We start from the raw sequence: 20,329 nt of genomic DNA on the forward strand, positions 1-20,329 counted from the left end.
ACCGCCCCTGCGCTCATCTCGCGTCCACAACATCTCATACCACTTCAAAGCGCTCTTACAATTTATATAACATGGCCAATAAGCCTGCGATACCCGAATGGCAACGTGCCTCCGCCGATAACGCTGCAGCGTCGACCGAGCCCGAAGAAGCGCGCGCGCAACACGCTGTCGAAGCCCCGACACCAACCGAAGACGACGTTGAGAGAGATGATAAGGAAGAGCAACCATCAGAAAGCCCAGAACTACTAGATCAGGCGTCGCGCTTCCTCGAGGACGATACAATCCGCGATGCGCCGCGAGAGAAGAAGGTCGTGTTCCTGCAGTCAAAGGGTGTGCGCCCTGAGGATATCGAGACTCTGCTAGGCCAAGAGCCACAAGAGAGCACAAATACAGAGCTCGAAGCAGTTGGAGAACGGGCGTGGTCAGAAGTGAGTGCAGGAACCCTACTCTTGAAGCGATTGAAGCCTAGGCCATCGACAGTATCACAGAAGAAAGACACTGACGCGTACAGACACCGCCAAAGTCGACTGTGGCACCCGAAGTCACATCGCAGCCTCGCGAAGTCATCATTCAGCCCCGCGAAATACCCCCAATCGTCACCTACCCAGAGTTCCTCGCGAACACCGAAAAGCCACCACCACTCATAACCACTCAGCGCCTCGTAACAACCGCATACGTAACGGGAGGCTTGATAGCGAGCATATACGGGCTTTCAAGGTGGATCATTGCGCCCATGACACACACCCTCGCCGAATCAAGACAAGATTTCGCATCGCATACGCACGAACAGTTGAAGGAGCTGAACTCAAGACTGGAGAAGGCTGTATCCGTGGATCCTGCTAGCAAAGTAAAGGCGGTCACAGATGCTGCAGATGATGTCTCAGAGGCAGACTCAGATCCTACCGAGCTTTACCATCGCGACTACGGCACCCAAACCACACCCAACCTCTCCCGCCGACCGTCTACCTCTACAGACCCACACCCAACCGTAACAGCGCACGAAAACCGCCTCAAGATCATAAAATCACATCTTGAAGAGCTCGACACGAACCGTACCAACGACGGCAAATCAAGGGATGGGTTGCGGACGAAGGTGTCAGATTTGACTTCATATCTGACCGAGATGGACTACCAAAACCAATACTACCCTGGCATGGGCCGCTATGGAGCGACCTATAACTGGTCTGGTCAGAGTGGCACTGCACAGAATGATCAGATTGAGGTGCTGAAGAACGACATCAGGGCTGTCAAGGGCGTGTTTTTGAGTGCGAGGAACTTTCCAGTGGGAGGAAGGAATGCGCCGCCGATACCTACCGGTAGAGTAGGTTCGTAAGATGGTAATTACATTGGAAACTCGTGGATAATGAACGTTACATGTGAGTGTGTATCAGATTTACGGTGTTTCTGCGCATGGATGTCATGCTCTTCTCTATCAGGTGATGTTTACATAGGTCATCTAGAGCAGCCTGTAATGCAAGGGAACTCTAGTTCGGACAGCGGAAGTTCGGCTGATCTTCGACGTTAGTATGACACTGGACCGTTCGCAGCTCTTGCCCCACCCTACGTCATACCCAGGCAGCGACACCTTACCCTGCTCAGTCCAAGTACATGCCCCTGGACGTCCACTGCACAACCACAACACTGACTTCAGAGCCTTCTTATCCTACAAACATGTCGGGCTGGGCGTCCAAGTTGACCTCCTTGGGTCATCACAAGTCTGAGGACAAGGACGAAACATCGCTCACCACGCTTCTCGACGCAGACCAATGCGCGGATCTGACCTTCTTGATCGCAACTATCACAGCATCTATGCGACAGTCCCTGGTCGATACTTATACCGCCGAGGAATTTCCAATCGACTCAAAGACCGCCAAATCAGAGGAAGAAATACTGCAAGATGCGCCTTCCAACCTCGACGATGTCGATGTTGCCAAGGAGGACAAGATCAAGAAAGAGAGGCAGGCACGTGAAGAAGATGCGAGGAAAGAGCTCGCACAGCCCGAAGTGCAAGAGCTGAAGCAGGAGATGTTGAAGTACTTTGATGGTTGGCGAGGTAGCGTCATCAGCAGAATCGGCGAGGTAGTCAACTCGAAAGAAAAGGCCAAAGAGCAGACACGTCAGGTCGAAGACAAGAAAGTCGAACAAATCACGAAGAAGTCTGAGACAGGACTGAAGAGCATCAAGAAGCTCGACGAGAAGGATGAAGACGTGGACAAAATGTTCAACGAACTGTATCCACCTGTTCCCAACGCCCTCACTCAGTTGGAGGAGAGCAAGCGAGCACTCATACTACATTCGCTAGTGCTTATACTTCTGAGTCTGGAGCACTACTCGGCACATTCTCGCGTCCTGAACCTCTACCTCACAAGTTCTCTCGGGCTGAGTAGAGCCGTCCTGAAGAAAGATGAAGAGACGGTTGCCCAGGGACTTCTAGAGGCAGCGTCTCAGCAACTAAATGCTGATGCTGAGACCAAGGAAGCGGCCGAGAAATCGCAGAATGCTCGTAGATGGAAGGTCGGCCTTGCTGGTGTTGCTGGTGCCGCGTTGATTGGTGTTACTGGCGGGCTTGCTGCGCCGCTCCTTGCGGCGGGCGTTGGAAGTGTCATGGGTGGAATCGGCCTGGGTGCTACTGCAGCTGCGGGGTATCTGGGTACTCTTGCTGGTTCTTCCGTTCTTGTTGGCGGGCTGTTTGGTGCGTATGGTGCGAAGATGACAGGACGAGCCATGGACGACTACGCCCGACAAGTCGAGGACTTCGCGTTCATCCCCATTCATCGTACTCAGGATCCGAGGAAACAGGATAACGAGTCTCGTCGCCTACGTGTTGCGATCGCCGTCTCTGGTTGGCTCCGCGACCCTGAAGAGGTGTCAAAGCCATGGAGATACATCAGTACAGGAACAGAAGGCTTCGCACTTCGTTGGGAGCTTGAAGCCCTTCTCAAGCTCGGACACAGTCTCGAGACATTCGTGACTAGTGCTGCTTGGGGTTACGCAAAGAAGAAGATCATCGAGCAGACTGTCTTCGCTGCGATGACGGCTGCGATGTGGCCACTGGGCTTGCTGAAAATTGCGACTTTGCTGGACAACCCGTTTTCGAAAGCCAAATATCGCGCCGAGAAGGCTGGTGAGGTCCTCGCAGATGCACTGATCAATAAAGTCCAAGGCGAACGACCGGTCACTCTTGTTGGCTACTCTCTTGGCGCACGCCTGATCTTTTCCTGCCTCGAGAAGCTGGCCGAGCGCAAAGCTTTTGGTCTTGTCGAGAACGTCGTCCTCGTCGGCGCTCCATGCCCTTCCGATGTCGCCGATTGGCGGCGCATCCGCTCAGTAGTGAGTGGACGTTGTGTCAACGTCTTCTCCAAGTCAGATTACATCCTCGGCTTCCTCTACCGCACATCCTCTATGCAACTTGGCGTTGCAGGTCTGCAGCCCGTCGTCGGCGTACACGGCGTTCAGAACGTTGACGTCAGCGACATTGTGGACGGTCACCTTCAATACCGCTTCATCACAGGTTCCATACTTCGCAAGATCGGCTTCGAAGACGTCGACATCGAAGAAGTCGAGCGTGCTGAGGCTGATCTGGCAATGGAGAAGAAGAAGGAAGAGGAGGAGAGGGCGAAGAATGAAGGTAGCAAGGGGGAAGGTAACGAGGAGAAGGAGAAAGAGGAGCTGGAGCAGGCTGTGGAGAAGAAGCAAGAGCAAAGCTGGATGCAAGTCACGCAGCAGAAGATGAAGGGTCTCGACATCGGTGGATTCGTCAAGGGTCTACCGGGAAAGGTGGCTCCAGAGTATGGAGCGGAGAAGACAGCGAAGAAGCATACGGGTGATTTCAAGGATACGAAGTAGTGCTCTGAGAGTGGTGTAAGGTTTGCAAAGGGCTTTCGAATCAAGGGTTTTGTACATTAGCTAGGAAAATTGCGGATCATCAGGTCTCATTCAATGAAGGCTCTATGTTTGAAGAACAGGTCACTAAAGCCGATGTTTTGTCTCGTAGCATACAGAATGAGCTGCAAATCTAGTCCATCATTGTAATTGCATGTGCTCCATTCGTTCATGTGAAAGCTTTCCCCAGCTTAAGTCCCAATACGGTTAGTCGATTTGTGGGGAAGCCGAGGCATTCGTTCACATGTCGCAGGTGAGGCTTGCACGGCGACACCTTCTGCGACGTGCTGATCTACCAAACATCACAGCCGGCACGCGCGATACTGCACTCTGGAAGCCTGTCGCAACGGCACATGTAACCAGCTAAACTACGAGACTACGCGTTCCACAGAACGGCGTGTGTAGTGAGCATCACAAACCGCTACGCCACGCTCTCCGCACAGCGTCAACCTTTCGCACAAGACCAATGCCTCGTCTACGATAGCCATGGCTGTCTTTTCGAAACCACTCTCCTCCCATCGCCTCACCAGCGCGTCTGCCAAAGCCATAGTCAACGACCTCACACGCCTGTACCTCCAGCACCGAACACGCATATCACGCGCCGTCTACCTCACACTCTTCGTCGCCCTCATAAACCGCATACGAAATGCGATCGCCGAGCAAAAGGCCGCTTCCATACGGCGTGCCTCAAAATCAGCGGATAAGACAACAGCAGGCGAGGGTGAGGCAACGGGGAGGAAGAAGGTAGAGCTGAACAGGGAGTTCTTCAAGAACCTGCTGAGGCTTTTGAAGATATGTATACCTGGGTGGAAGAGCAAAGAGTTCAGGCTCTTGATCGGACACAGTGTGTTCTTGGTGCTGAGGACGATGATCAGTTTGTACGTCGCGGAGTTGGACGGAAGACTGGTTAGTGCGCTTGTCAGAGGGAAAGGGAGGGAGTTCCTCCTGGGACTAGTGTGGTGGATGGCAGTGGCTGTGCCAGCGACTTTCACGAACAGTATGGTATGTCTAACTTTCTGTCTCACCACCAGAGAGCGAGACGGCAAGGCCGCAGTCGCCAACGGGGAACCGAAGACGTGCTAACAGACCCAGCTCTCGTACCACCAGTGCAAACTCTCCCTCCAATATCGCACGCGCCTCACAAATCACATCCACTCCAAATACCTCTCACAGATGACCTTCTACACGCTTTCTGCCCTTGACGATCGCATCGCGAACGCTGACCAACTCATAACTGTCGATGTATCCAAATTCTCCAATTCGCTTGCCGAACTCTACTCAAATCTCGCAAAACCGGTACTAGATATCATAATCTACAACTACTCGCTCTCGCGCAGCGTCGGTGGCGAAGGGCTGTTCTTCATGAGCTTGCTGGTTCAGATCTCGGCCAACGTCATGAGGGCACTTACCCCACCCTTTGGCAAATACGTAGCGGATGAAGCGAGGTTGGAGGGCGAATTCAGGTTTCAGCACTCACGGTTGATCGATTGGAGCGAGGAGGTGGCACTGTATGCGGGACATGAGGCGGAGAAGGATACCTTGGATAAGGGATACTTCACGCTGATCAAGCATGTCAATCGCATATTGAGGAGGAGATTCTACCACGGAGTCATGGAAGACTTTGTGATAAAGTACTTTTGGGGTGCGCTGGGACTGCTGCTCTGCAGTGTGCCAGTGTTCTTCAAGGTTCCAGGTACAGGCGGTATGACTATGGGAGACCGGACGGAAAGTGAGTACTCAAAACCCGCAGTCCTCGTTTCATTTACGAGAACGATTACTGACAAGTGTCACCACAACAGGCTTCGTGACCAATCGGCGAATGCTCCTCATGTCTAGCGACGCTTTCGGTCGCGTCATGTTCTCGTACAAGGAGATCACCGAGCTCGCCGGCTACACTTCACGCGTGTCAACCCTCCTCGACGTAATCGACGACATACAAGCTGGTCATTTCGAGAAGAAGCTCGTTTCTTCCGCCGACACCGAGGAGAACGCATCCGTTCTACGCGGTCGCGGCACTGTAACTGAAGGCACAGATATAGAGTTCATCGACGTGCCTATAGTATCTCCAAACGGCGATGTACTCGTGCGCAAGCTCTCCTTTAGTGTAAAGCCAGGAGACCATCTCCTCATCGTGGGACCGAACGGCTGCGGAAAGAGCAGTCTGTTCCGCATCCTAGGCGGCCTCTGGCCCGTATACGGCGGCAAAGTACGAAAGCCACCATTCGAAGACATCTTCTACATCCCGCAACGTCCATACCTCTCGCGCGGAACGCTACGCCAACAGATTATATACCCAGACTCGCTACACGACATGCACTCCAAATCCATTACCGACAACGACATCCTTTCGATCCTCGAGACCCTGAACCTAGAATCTCTCATCGACCGCCCCGGCGGCTTCGACGCTGAAGCACAATGGGAAGACGTGCTTTCCGGTGGTCTCCAGCAACGCGTCGCCATGGCGCGGCTTTTCTACCACAAACCCCGGTATGCTATCCTGGACGAATGCACGAGCTCTGTTACACTAGAGGTAGAAAGGGTGATGTATGAGGAAGCGAAGAGACTGGGTATAACGCTCATGACAGTCAGTCACCGGAGAAGTCTTTGGAGGTACCATACTAGGATTTTGCAGTTTGACGGCCAAGGTGGATTCTACTTTGGAGGGTTGGATGCGGAGAGGAGGGCGGTACTTGAAGAGTAAGTTTCTTTCTATTTGGGGTGTTTGTGAGCTTTTTGGAGTATACGAGAATGCGCGCTAACATTTTGGTAGTGAGAAGGAAGATATCGACCTGCAGCTCAGAGCTGTTCCGGACATTGAGCAAAGGATCAGGGAGTTGGAAGCTTCGCGGTAACGGATGTGGATGAAAGTGGTCGGACAGGTTTAATGGGCGTTGGCATGTAGTAGTCGCAGATCTATGCATAGTTGTATCATATCTTGCATGGAATGTATGACATCGCGCACTGCAACGAGAGGGCATAGCTTCGTAAGCTCACCGCGTGATATACCACAAGATAATGCATACACACATCTAACGCTGATTAGGCACGGATTCATCTATATGCAAATAGTTGGCGGTGATATGCACGATACTAAGGGCTTTGCATCTGCGATGTTGAGGCAGAAGGCGGCAGCAGCAGCTTGAGAGTGATGCAGCGCGCAGGTGTAGAAGGCATCTTGCACATGTGGGCGCACGACGCGCAAGGATACTCAGAAACAACAGTAAACAGGTGGCGGTATAATCATAGCGGAACATCAAATGAGAAAGGAACACCTCTCATGGACAACATTGTTATATAATAAACATCGCAAGAGGCGTGACACGGAATGTACGCGGTAGCAAAACTCAGACGCGTCGAGTGGCGTGGCTGCGGATGTCCGGCAGGAAACTGCCTCAAGGCTTACCCCATCTGTGTATAGGGTGGCTGGGAAAGGGCGAAAGTGGCCTCATGGGCGTCATGTTAAAACGAAAGTCGCGGTTGAGCGCGCTCAAACGCGCTCAGATGGGCTAGCGTCGGGTGCTCCCGCCCCTCAGGGTCCATTAGCGCGAACAGCAGCTCATCCGAGACGCGTCCGAGGTTTAGCGCCTTGATCCGAGCCATCGCCGCGCCAAGCCAGCCCTCACGTAAAAGCCGGCCACCTCGCTCCTCCCTTCTCACCTGTACACCACACTTTCTGCAGCTGCCCCATGCCACTTCCCACAACCACAACACTCTCAAGCCGCTGCTACTGCATTGTTGCGTATCTGCTTCTTCTTCTGCTCTGCACTCTTCACACTTCAGCTGAGTCAATTGTTCGCAATTGCTCTCCCCCTCACGCGCAGCTGCTTCTCGACGCGTCGCGTCAGGTAACCACACTGCACTCAGTCACCACGCTGTCTGCCACTGCTTCTCTCCACACTCTCAGCATTGCTCCTGGGTAGTCTCCAGTAGCCATGACTACCCTCAATCTCAAGCTCGGCCAGACGGTCGAGACTTCTGGCGGTGTAGACGGCATCGTCCGCTACCTAGGCCCCATTCACGTCTCAGAGGGGCGATTTGTGGGAATAGAACTCCCAACTGCTGATGGCAAGAACGATGGCTCCGTACGCGGAGAGCGTTACTTCACTTGCGCACCTCTCCACGGGCTGTTCATCCGCGACACTAGCATTGTCAGCATCCTCTCTGAGGCAGCCCCCGCACCGGCTCCTCCTACTCCACGAGCGGTCTCCAAAACAAAGGCACCACCCACCACACCCAGAGCCCGCCCATCAAGCGTGGTTGCCCCTAAGCCTACAACCACTACAAGGACAACCACATTGAGCAAGCGGCAGTCAGTCGCAGCTCCCTCAACATCACAACCGCCTTCGCGTGGCCCAGTCCGCAAGGCCAGCGTGGCGAGCACGTCAAGCAACTCTGCCGCTGAATCATCTCGCGCCCCATTCTCTCGACCCGAATCCTCCCGCCCAGAACCTTCTCGTCCCGAACCCTCTCGTCCTACACCATCAACCTCAAGACCGAGTCTTGCATCTTCAGTCACAAGCAATGCTGGCAAAGCAAGTCGGGATAACAACGTCGACAATCTGCACACCAAGATTAGGCATCTCGAGAAGCAACACGCGGAAGACCAAGAGCGCCTGAGAGAGTATGCTCAGGTTCGCGACGAGAAAGAGCGCTACAGCGGCATCATCCAGCGGCTCCAGAACAAGTGTCAAGCTCAATACACCGAGATACAAGAGCTGAAAGATAGAGTGAACACACTTCAGTTGGAACAACAGGCTCTCAACAGATCACACCAGGACCACGAGGTGGACTTGGAGGATGCCTTGGTGGACAAGGAGATGGCCGAGGAGAGGGCGGATCAAGCCGAGGCAGAAATCGAGTCGTTGCGCAAACGCCTGGAAGAACAGACGCTGGAGCTTGACATTCTTCGCGATGAGGCCGATCTCTTCACAACAGAAATGTCAGAGGATCAGAAGCAAGAGGCTGGATACTACCGTCTCCAACACGAGAATGATCGCATGCGACAGGCGTTGATCACTCTGAAAGAGATGACAGAGGAGCGGGAACAAGACTTCAAGGCACACATTCTCGGGCTCGAGGGCGACGTCGCACAACTTGAGTACTACCGACAAGACAATGCCAATCTCCAAGAACGTCTCTCTGTATCCGAAAATCTTGTCGACCACCTGAAACAGCAGTTGGACGCTGCCAATGAATGGGAGGAGATGGTCGAGGAGTTGACCCAACAAAACCAGAATCTCCAAGATAGAATCGCGGAGCAAGATCTGGTCGTACAAGATCTTGAGAACCTACGGGAACTCAACGACGAGCTAGAAGCTCAACACCTTGAGCAAGAAGAGGACATGCTTGCAGAGCTTGACGCTAAGAACAACGAGCTCGCTGAGCAAGTACGCCAGATTACCGAACAGACCCACATCATCGCCGACCAAGAGTCTCTCATCTCCAAATTCCGAGACCTCGTCATGGACCTACAAACCAAAATGGCCGACGCTGAGTCTTCCAAGACTATGACGGAAGCCCAAGTCAAGGATACCACCGGTCGCTTCAACGAAGTGATGGACCTTAACCGCCAACTTCGTGCAGCCACTGTGTTGTCGACCACACGAGAGATTGAGTCTTCGCTGGTATCGCTCAAGGCAGATCAGCTTGCTGAAAAGCTCGAGATTTGGAACGAGACAGAGTCCAAGGAGTTCACTCGAAGCGAGTCTCTCCAAGCCTACCTCGCAACAGAAAGGATCGCTGGGAAATCCAAGCTGCTTGTCAATGTGTTGAGGAGCACCTGTCGTCACATGAGCAATGGCGGTCGATTGGACGATGCCGTCTCCAGACTCGTCTGTGAAGAGTCCATTGTTCACCTGGAGGTCCTTAAAGACGGAAGCAACCGTCTTTGGTCTGCCATTCGTGGCTTATCACTTCCCGAATTCGCCAATTTTGGCCCGACGTACCAAGAATTGATCTCGGTAGAGCAGGTTCTTGATCAAGGCCTCAACGCTCTCAAAGCAGACACACTCAACTTTGAAGAATTTGCTGGGTCCTTGGAGCGATCGACCAAGACACATGAAGCAATTCTGTCAAGCCACCAAGAGGTCCTTGCTGCACGACCAGAGGGAGAATTCCTCTCCATAGCGACTTCGCTCCACGCGAGGATAAACTATATCCTCTACATCTACGATCTGGCACACTTCGTCCTAGAGAAAGTGCCCGAGAGCATACGCGAAGAGTGCGCAAAGATGCTCATTCATTTCAACGAGCCAGTCGATACTTTGCAGGCTACATCCACGGCTGCGGCCAGGTTGCAACGGACTCTGAAGGCTCTGGTTCAGGATAATATGTTTCCGGAACGACCATCTGATTTCGAGGACGCTTTCAGATACGACGAAAAGCTGGCATCGGCTGCTGGAACCCTTGCCGCTTTCGTTCGCAGCCTGATCGAGGAGGTTGCGAAGTGCACCAGCCTATCCGACACCGAGCCAGTCCCTGCTCTTGAGCTTCGCGCGATCAAAGACAACATCGATAATCTCGATGTCGATCAGAATTATGCTTTCATGTTTGCCCACCTGAACACCATCACTTACCATCTGAATTCCTGGGCCGACCAAGCCGGCATACTATCAAAAGCCATCGAGATCGAGCACGGACCTACGCCCTGGGCTCAGAAGGCGAAGGAGGTTGAGGCGGGACGGAAGAAGGACGACGAGGCTGTGCGCCAGTTACAAACTCTTACCGTCGAGCATCGTGCAACCGTTCTGAAGATTCACGAGCGAGAGCAAGTCATCGCCACCAAAGAATTGGAGATTGAGCACTTGATGGCCAAGATCAAGGACGCTACCAGCAAGACCGAAGGTCTCGAGGCTCTCCAAGAAGAGCTCACGACACGTCATGATAAGATCATGGATCTTCAGGCTCTGAATCGATCCCAGATGATGGAGATTGAGGTTTTGAGAGAGCGCCTGGCCAATGCCGACGAGCATGCGCAAAACGACGCAGGACACGCCATGGAGACCATTGCCGCTCCAGTCGAGCAACCTCGGGAAGAGGACGACCCGCTCGCTCATCCCAGCAAGCTCAGGACTATGCTCGAAGCCCTCGACAATGAGAACCATTGGCTGCGCAAGCGCGAAAACAGCTGGGCATTCAAATGGAACGTGCGCCAGACGTTGATCAGTCTGGACACCTACAAGCATGTCGACAGAAATTGGAGGAAATGCTATGAGAGGCTTTACCTCGATGACGATGATGAATTCCTCGTTTTTGAGCCATCAAGCCCAGTGCTCGAGGAGAACCCAACATATCAAATCTCGAACGCACATGGTACTGGCCGACCTAAGATGTCGGCTATCGAACTCAGTGGCATCAGCCTAGGCTGGGAGGAGCGCGCACACAGTCATAAGGTGGCTTTGGAGCAAGCCGAGGAGGACTTCGTCCACCTGTCCATGCTCTCTGATGATTACGACGACTTGTCCTTCATTGCGGTATAATTCTAGAATACTCCATCGACTAGAAGGGGAAGAAGAAAAAGACACGACTCCGCATTTACGATTCCACACGACACGGTGTTGCGCATTTGGTTTTTCAGCGACAACTCGAGAGCATGGGAAGATGCATCTTGGGTACTGGGCGTTTGTTTTGGCTCTCATCAAAAATTTTGAGCATTGGAGTTTTTGGTTTGGCTTTGGTTTTGATTTGGTGTTTATCGCGACGATACCCATGGGTCTGCATTCGCTGCATCGTTTTTTGTTGTACTTTGTTTTGTATACGTTTCCTTTCTTGTAGCTAGCTTTTTACTCTTGTCTTAGTCCTCCCGGTTTGAGACCTTGACTCACCCCTTCGGGGGTTTGAGTCGGCACTCGCCGGGAGGACGGGCAGGCATTATGACATTATCGTCTTCATCCAGTTCTTCCATTGTGAATCCCTCTGCGAGTTTGCCAGTTGATGCTTAACATGGTCGTTTTCGCGCTCCAGTTCCTGGATTCTAGTCTCTTGCCAAAGAGCTCTCATCTTCGCCTCTTCTTTCGTCTTCTCCACTTCGGCTTCCAATGTTGACCTCCGCTGCCTTTCGCGAACCCGTGATAATTCGTTTGGCCTTGGTTGGTTCATCACACACCACAACTTGACGCGCGTGAGCTCTTCGCTGTGACGCACTTCGATCTGCGCAAGATGGCGATCGTGATGCTCATTGACGGCCGCGATCTCTTTCGCGTGTGTTGTTTCTAGGTCTTCAATGTGCTTCTCATGCTCCAACCGCTCTTTATCGAGCGCGCTGCTTAGACTGAGAACCTCGCGCTCCTGTGCTCTGAGATCTTTGATCAACGCGGTGAGTGACGATCTCGCTGCGGCAGCGTGCGCTGTAGAACGCGGCTTCTAGCTTATCAGCATGCTTCTTCTATGTTTTGTGGCATTCACTTACGGTGCTTGTCGATGTAGGTGGGCGGATATTGCGACGGGGGAAAAGCTCTCGAAACGATGGATTGCGACCGCGATTGTTTTGTCTTGTCGTTACCATTGCACATGCGAGAGCGAGCGCTCCAAGGTTTATTCGACATTCTTCGGGAGATTGCGATATTGTCGGGAGACGAGGTACAAGAGATCATGTTTAGGCTGCAGCTCTAGTGGAAGGTAGAAGTTAGGTTGAGATGCTGCAAACAGAGTGGACGGGGTCTGCAATGGCGGTATGATGGCGGAGGCAAAAGTGAAGGTGAGATTGGAAATTCAAGCTATACACCAACGGTACCTTGTATAGATTGCGAGGTCCTTCTGAAGACATGTCTTCGCACTCAGCATCTAGTTTTGAAATTCGCATCCCGCTTTTGTCCCTCCAGCCATTCCCAATCACGAGTAGAACTCATCTACGCGTGTTCCCCTACAAGCCTTGCAATCTCGGCGCACTTCTCGGTGATGCTGCGCAACTTCTCGTTCGCGCCTTTATCTGCGGTATGCTTGGCTTTCTCTTGAGCCAACTCATTCCCGAGCTCGGCAACCCTCCTGCTGAGCGTCATGACTTTCTTGCCTTGAATTTCATGCTGTTTCGTGAGAGTTTCGATACCTGCAACCGCCACTTTTCGAGTGTTGGCCTCTTTGTTCAGACTGCATGAGAGATCCTTGTTCTAGCTTTTCAGTTCGTAGACTCCAAGCTCTAGATCTGCGATAGTTGCGTCCTTCTCCTCGAACAGTTTGCTGTGTTCAACTGCGAGTTTTTTCATTTGGACCTGCATCTTTGAGATATGCCCACTGTAAACGGCGGCAGTGGCGCGAATATCCGAGTAGGTTTTGTTCTACACATCATAAGCAACTTTTAATAGAGACTAATCGTGTAAGATATACATTAAGATAAATATATAAGCTAGTAAGTATTATTAAAAAAGTATCTAAGTTTAGTATAGCTCTTTACTAGTTTTAAAAAAGTTATAATATAAAAGTATATAATATATTCTTAGTAAAGAAAGCTTAAGCTTAGCTTTATAGCTTAGTACTTAAAAATTACTTAGTAAAGTAGCTCTTTTTATAGTAATTAAGTAATAATAATACTTTATATATAACTATAGAACTTATAATAAATAACTATAGCTTATTATTATAGTAATAATAAAGTAACTAAGTATTATAATTTTAAAATAATATAAATTTTTTTATAAAAATATTTACTTATATAGCTTTTCTCTCTTTTTTTTTTATTTTTTTTTTTTTTTATTAACTAATACTTTTTTATTAGACTTAGTTTTTAACTTAAACTTTTTATAATATTTTTTATAAAGACTAATACTAGTGTCTTATACTTAATTTTATAAACTCTATTTAGTAAAAAGATATTAAAAAACGCCTAGCTTTTAATATTATTCTAGAACTACTAAAAGATTTTAAAATTTTAATATATTTAGTATATATTACTATTAGTACTAAGGCTTCTAAAAGTAGTAGTACTAAGAACTTAAGTCTTAGTCTACTTAACGCCTATACTTTTAAATATAAAATTTTAACTTTTTTAGAAATATATCTTTTTATATACTAGTAATAAATCTTACTCTTTTTAAACTAGCTTTTACTATAGAATTATTAGTTTACTAATAAATAAAGACTAATACTAAAAGTACTTAAATCTTTTATATTATAAGTAAGAACTTAAAATACTAGTAAACTTTTATAGTAAAGCTTATATTAGTTAGTAATAACTTTAGTATAAATAAAATACTTAAGTACTTTTTAAGTAATAAATTATTTTTATAGTAGCTTAAAAATATTTATAAAAAACTTTTAAAATTATATACTTTTATAAAAGTAGTTATTTATAAATTTAAAAAATAAAGTAAAGAAATAACTAAAAATTATATTACTATTAATATAATAAAAAAGTTTTATATTTATTTTTATATATATATAGTTTTTAAAAAGTATAAACTTAGTACTTTACTATAAACTAGCTAGCTTTAAATACTAAAAAATTACTAAAGTATAGTAAAGAATTTATATAAAGAAAATTAAGTATTTATAGCTAATATAAAAAAAAAGTTTAGTATATAGCTTATAATTCTAGTTCTTAAAGTTATAAAAAGTTTTTTATAAAGTAGTAAAATAAGTTAAAAAATTTAGTTATAAGTATTAAGTAAATATTAGTTATATTTAGTTTAAGTACTTTAATTAGTAATAGAGAATAAATATTATTATCTTAAGAGCGTAGTAACAAAGTAGACAAATCTAAGTAAGATATACATACGAGTTCGTGAGCGATGGCTGTTGGACGAGTGGACTGCACCCCATGACGGACAGCAAGAGAAGAACCCGCAGTAGATGACGATTCTCCCTGTGATGGCGTGCGCAATGGAGCCATGTTGCTGGATAAGAGCGTATCGTGGGTTGTGCACCAATGGTGGAAAGGTAATGCAGTAGAAAGCAGCAAAGATGAATTTTTGCGATGAAAGTGAGAAGAGTAGACCTGCCTAAAGCGGCACACGGCTAGACGCAAACGTGAGGTGAGCGTCTTTGTGGTGCTCACTGTCCCCGTAGATGTTATGTTATTACAAAGATGTCTAAAGCGCAGCTTTGCAACATTCTTTTCCTTTCAGTAAACGCCGTAGCTGAGAATTGCGGGTTTACAGTGATTTAGGAACATGCGAGGAAGTTCAGCAGCTTGGCGCGACGATGGCGATAACATTTTGAGAATATCAGTATCGCGAAAGCGAGTTTTCTCTCTGAGATGAAGCCTCTCTACCGGCTGGTGAAAGATCCCGTTCGAGGTGCGGCGTTTCTTCCACGTACCCTAAGCCTGCTCCTTTTCCGAGTTCTTATCACTTCTTTCCTGCACGTTGTCTGGTGCTGTCCACTCTCTCCACATCATCGTTGATCTTCGTATACTGCACCATAAGACATATGCCAGTACTGCTGGCGTTCGGTTATCAGCGCTATCTTCAGGTTTCGCAAACGGTAGTATGGGCTCAATGTTGAGGATTTTACTAAAGTGTCGCGTTCGTATACCGCGAGATCTGCGTCGAGGAGCAGTAGTTAAAGTCAATTTCTTAATCCCGAGGTCATGTGAGAGCGGGAGCCGCACTAAGTAGGAGCCGATAAGATCTTCCTTCTAGGCTCGCTGGAATACCGACATGCGATACATGCTTTCGGCAGTTTCCTGTAAGTTCTTTAGCTGCTTTGTGAAGTTTGGTTGACACGTGAAACGTGTTACTCCAGACACTTACCTAGGTAGTGCAGATGAGTTAGACCTACGCGTGAGGTTATCACATTTGATCGCCCGACACATCGTCACAAGTCGCAATTGCTAGATGTGCGGGTTGAGGACATGCATGCGTGCGCGCAAACTTTCGGCGTTATTCAAAGACGCAATGCATTGCACAATCACCGCTGCGACGTTGATGACGACATTCTTACCCGGTACTAGGTACGCCAGAGACCGGGTTTTGCATTTTCGTGTTTCCAACTTTCGCAGCGCAAAGTCTTCATTCGATCCGAAATTGTGAGCGCAACGTCGGCAAGCGCCTTGCTCGTTGAATGCGACATCACCAAGGCCACTTCAGCCACTGCAACGTAATTCCAGGGCACGTGCCATCAGCCACAAAACTTGGTAAGTCGGCCGATACGGTGGTGTACGTTGAAAATGAACCAGGCTAAATTCGAGTAATCCTCTCCTCAACTAGTCTTTCTTCCAGAAGACAAGTGCCATCGCTAGCAGTAAGTACTCGTTGCTAACAGCCTCCATCTGCGCACAGCCGACAATCGGCTACCTAGGTACCCAGAGATCGGGCCCACATCGGACCCGTAGCTCTGCCGTACCACAAACTATCGCAGACTTACGACTCGTCGGTCTTATTCCACCGCGAAAGCTCGTCGCAGCTCGGCCGGGTTTGCCATCATTGCGGATACGGGATGATTCGTGTTGTGGGGACGGCAGCACTTGAAGGGATGCCTGAGAGACGCCAATTACGGAACCTCTCGCCGTGATGGAAATTATCGTGATACTGAGATGGTGCAATGAATAAGGCCACCGACCGTTCGTCGTTTAGACCTTGTCGCAACCGCGTACAGAGATCGCCGACACGTGGAACTAGTGTGATCTTCCACGAGGATGTCGGTGATACTCCGGTGATCTGCGTTACCCTTTGATGGGTCAACCGAAATCGCGAGAGGTGGGTGCTTCAGCACCTGTCGATCACGGCAGTTACCAGGCGTGTGGAAAGTTACGTTTGGCAAGTGGCTGTTTGAAGGTAAAGTTCGTCTCGAATAGGTTTCAGCACCGGCAGACGCAGTCGTCAAAGTACCTAGGTAGCATGTGTTTGTGCGGGGAACGTGAGGTGGTGCGAAATACTCATGATCATTACTATATCGGATGCAAAACTATGGCCTCCGTTTTCCCTCATAGCTAACCAAGCTAGCCTCATCTGTGTCTCCTTGACTATGGCTGTGCTTCACGTGATACGAGGTCTTGACTCTGATGCCATCTTCCACTTTCGTATCGAACGACTCTGAACGAGGGCTCGATATAGCCGTGTTCAAGTTGTACGACTTGTGCTTTTGACTGACGTTCCTGAGTTCGTTGTTGCTGCCGTAGTTGTAGTATTGACGGCTGCGTGCCGATGAGCCGCCCAAAATGGGGAAGAGTCTGACCAGGAGAAGACGGAGGGTCGGGAGGCAGGCGCTGGTAGGAACATTAATGGATGCGATATATGAGAACGAGTATAGAACTTACCACATGATGCCGACACAGATTTCAATCGTGCTCCACATCGAGACGTCGTAAAACTCCCAGCTCACGTTCGAGGAAGCGGCAAAGTGAACCAAGGCTTGTAAACGCAGAATGCTGACGACGGTGACGAAGGTACCAACGCAGAACATAAGCGCTACACCGACCTTCTTCTTCCAGTGTAGCTTCAAGCCCCAAAGCTGCCAAAGAGGTACACCCAGAATCCAGAAGTCCAAGGCGATGGATATGGCCGCGTTCGATGCAGTGATGGCGTTGATTTCGAGACAAGTACCTTCGTGCATGCCATCCCATTTTGTCCAGAAGTACTGGATGGGCTGGCATTGAAATATCGCGACGATGATGAAGGCGACACCCCAGAGTATGGTGAAGACGATTGTACCCCATAGTAGTCGTTGAACGCCTTTGCTGGGGAACACGCGGATGTAGAAGAACAGTAGCGTGAGTTTCAACAGCATAAGCTGCGTGAAGTAGAGCCAGGCCATGATGTAGAAATATTGCAGCATCTGAGTGATCTCCGTCGGTGTCAGGGTCCAGAGATCTTGGCCAAGTCCATTCTTCACAGTGCCAAAAACAGTGATGACGGCACTGGGTATAGCGGCTATGAGTGTCGCCAGCACGCACCAGTCGTCGTAGCCAAAGTCCATCCTCGACACGGTGCCCTTGAAGGTGAAACGCATCGCAACGAAGGCTGCAGCTATGCATACCATGACGTTTGACAACAGCACATAGCTTTGTCCGCGATCCCGTACCGGGGCTCCGCAGGTGGTCAGGCTGATGTTGCGCGTAACTTCATGTTCGTCAGCCTCTTTTTCTCTTCCGTCGGGATAGGTGCAAGTACCTAGAGCTTCAGGGATGGTGCAGCTGGCGCTCACACACAGCGTTACGTTGTTTTGGAAGACATCGTTCGTGCAAATACATGCTTGATCTGTTGGAGAACAGGTGTTCGTACTGAAAGCGTTCAAGAGGCACAGTTGCTGCAAGGGTGAGCGAAATGTTAAGAAGTTGGGCTGCAAGGTACTTACAGCACATGCGGGAAGCTTTGACAGGGCTGGCTGCTGTGCTGCATGTACCATGGAGATGGTAACGAGCCACAACAGCATGCATGTGCGAATGAAAGAGGCCATGTCGATGCTCTCACGCCACGTTTGCGCAAGACAATCCGAATGTTGAAGACAGATGGGCGGACCCCCGAGTTTGTAACGGGTGCGTAGGATATCGCGGAGGTCTCAAGTAAAGCGACAGCGGGACAGGTTCCACCATTTATCTTCCGCCTCTAAACGGAAGGTGATCCTCGAATATGATGAACGCAGGGATCCCTCGTGCGGTTTATAGTGCGTCTCTTGTAAGGCCCAGGACTGAAACCCACGAGTCGTAGCTACCATGGTGGCTGCCGTCATTGGTATGAAGTGCCGACTGCAGAAGCCTACCCGACCATGGCATTCCAATAGCGCAAACTTTGTTAAGAAGTGCTGGCGCATATACGGTCGGAACCTAGCATCCTTCAGAGATGGCGGCATGTCATCCAGAAAGGGGTCTTGCCTTGTTCAGGCCGGTGCAGCGCAATGTGGGGTGCGGTCCGGTGTGTCATGGGCTTGCGAACGCCACAAACGCCAACCGAAAACCACGGTAAAACCTGAACGACAACGTCCACCATCCATGACCAACGGAGGATAATTTTAGACTTTCGAATATGTGACAGAAAGGGCGATGATGAGCATGGCGCAATGGCAGAGGTCTGGAGGCGGGCGAGCACGTGGAGCGATAACAGCTGCTCAGTGCGCACCTAGACATCTCGTTCGCTGCACGGCTGCCGAAATGAGGTTCCCTCCGAACGTTCCAAGACGACGAATGCCCGCCAAGATCTGCACGCCCGCCGGTTCCTGGCGCCACACTGTGTCGCCTGAGGACGAATCCCACGGTTTCATGAAGCTCAATCCTAGCGAGCAATCCGTCGTTGAGGGTCCACCCCCAAGCGTTAGGCCACCCGGCGAATCCCCCATTCATCGGTTGGCCCACTCTGCCCTGCAGTAAGTCATTCTCGCGTGCGGCCATCGATTCCCGCACGAGGTTTTCGCCGGCTTCCAGCCCAGTGCATGGCTATTCCTTGCATTGATATCGGCATGTGGCACAATGTCTCAAGTGGACTCTGTCGGCGTTGTAACCTACAGAGGAAGCAGACATATTCTAAGTCTTCTTCTTTGAGATGGTCTCCGAGATGAGAAGAATAGCATGTGGCAATGCGAAAACGATAGTAAGGGGAACAATGGCTATATATGAGGGTCGGGACAAGGCTCTTGGTATTCATCACTGCCATCAAGCACTTTCAAGACAAGATGAGGCTCATCGACAACGCTGCGCTCTTTGGAGCCCTACTCCTTGCTCGCTTTGGAAGCGCCCAGGATTGTTACCGTCTGCCAAGCGATGCCGACTGGCCATCCGATAACGCGTGGTCGACACTGAACTCGACCGTGAACGGGAAGCTCGTAGCCACTGTCCCAATTGGCTCCCCGTGTCACGATCCGACATACGATGCCGACGCTTGCGACGCATTGAAGTCATCATGGCTCAACCCGCTGATACAGTAAGTGCAAGAGCTCCGTTTACATGTTGGGGTAGAACTCTAATACTCTTGGCAGCACCCCGTCTTCCCACTCGATAATGCAGTCGTACTTTGCCAATCAGAGCTGCGATCCATTCTCCGATAGGAGCATCCCGTGCACTCTGGGCAACTACGTTTCGTACTCTGTCAAAGCTACCGAGGCTGAGGATGTCGTCTCTGCTCTTGAGTTCGCCAAAGCTCAGAAAATTCGTGTGGTTGTGCGGAACACTGGGCATGATTTCCTTGGAAGATCTACCGGAGCCGGCGCTCTAGCCATCTGGACCCAAAGTCTCAAGAACATCGCCTTCGGCGACTGGTCCGATGAGCACTACACTGGCCCGTCGGTCACCGTTGGCGCTGGAGTGATGGGCAACGAGTTGCTCGAGGCAGTGCACAAGCAAGGCATGAGTGTTGTGTCTGGTGAATGCGCTACTGTCGGTCTAGCAGGAGGATTTACCCAAGGTGGTGGACACTCGGTGCTCAGCACTGAGTTCGGGCTTGCTGCTGATCAGACCTTGTCCTTCGAGGTCGTGACTGCTGAGGGCAAGATGCTCACTGCTTCAGCAACCGAGAACGCCGACCTTTACTGGGCTCTCAGCGGAGGTGGTGGTGGCACATATGCTATCGTCCTCTCATTGACTGTA

The 20,329-nt window shown here is 50.0% G+C and overlaps 5 protein-coding genes across 5 annotated transcripts; 3 read left to right on the forward strand and 2 right to left on the reverse strand.

The window, feature by feature from the left end:
- Positions 1 to 71: 71 nt before the first annotated feature.
- On the forward strand, positions 72 to 3,846 carry J4E88_006096 (uncharacterized protein; the record flags this gene model as incomplete). Its single annotated transcript, XM_049399726.1, has 3 exons — positions 72 to 428; positions 512 to 1,321; positions 1,600 to 3,846. 3 exons carry the CDS (start codon positions 72 to 74, stop codon positions 3,844 to 3,846), a joined length of 3,414 nt encoding a protein of 1,137 aa, XP_049254739.1.
- Positions 3,847 to 4,368: 522 nt separating this feature from the next.
- On the forward strand, positions 4,369 to 6,734 carry J4E88_006097 (uncharacterized protein; the record flags this gene model as incomplete). Its single annotated transcript, XM_049399727.1, has 5 exons — positions 4,369 to 4,374; positions 4,462 to 4,884; positions 4,975 to 5,611; positions 5,682 to 6,579; positions 6,653 to 6,734. 5 exons carry the CDS (start codon positions 4,369 to 4,371, stop codon positions 6,732 to 6,734), a joined length of 2,046 nt encoding a protein of 681 aa, XP_049254740.1.
- Positions 6,735 to 7,814: 1,080 nt separating this feature from the next.
- Positions 7,815 to 11,360, forward strand: J4E88_006098 (uncharacterized protein; the record flags this gene model as incomplete). The annotated part of the gene is made up of 1 exon (XM_049399728.1): positions 7,815 to 11,360. One exon carries the CDS (start codon positions 7,815 to 7,817, stop codon positions 11,358 to 11,360), a length of 3,546 nt encoding a protein of 1,181 aa, XP_049254741.1.
- A 391-nt stretch (positions 11,361 to 11,751) lies between these two features.
- J4E88_006099 (uncharacterized protein) lies at positions 11,752 to 12,392 on the reverse strand (the record flags this gene model as incomplete). Its single annotated transcript, XM_049399729.1, has 3 exons — positions 11,752 to 11,935; positions 11,987 to 12,227; positions 12,290 to 12,392. 3 exons carry the CDS (start codon positions 12,390 to 12,392, stop codon positions 11,752 to 11,754), a joined length of 528 nt encoding a protein of 175 aa, XP_049254742.1.
- A 4,327-nt stretch (positions 12,393 to 16,719) lies between these two features.
- Positions 16,720 to 18,210, reverse strand: J4E88_006100 (uncharacterized protein; the record flags this gene model as incomplete). The annotated part of the gene is made up of 4 exons (XM_049399730.1): positions 16,720 to 17,020; positions 17,072 to 17,873; positions 17,925 to 18,060; positions 18,109 to 18,210. The coding sequence occupies 4 exons, from the start codon at positions 18,208 to 18,210 to the stop codon at positions 16,720 to 16,722; spliced, it is 1,341 nt and encodes a 446-aa protein (XP_049254743.1).
- Positions 18,211 to 20,329: the final 2,119 nt, after the last annotated feature.

The sequence above is a fragment of the Alternaria novae-zelandiae genome, assembly GCF_023758075.1.
Source record: "Alternaria novae-zelandiae strain BMP 2774 chromosome Unknown scaffold_11, whole genome shotgun sequence".
Classification (NCBI taxonomy): Eukaryota; Fungi; Ascomycota; class Dothideomycetes; order Pleosporales; family Pleosporaceae; genus Alternaria; species Alternaria novae-zelandiae.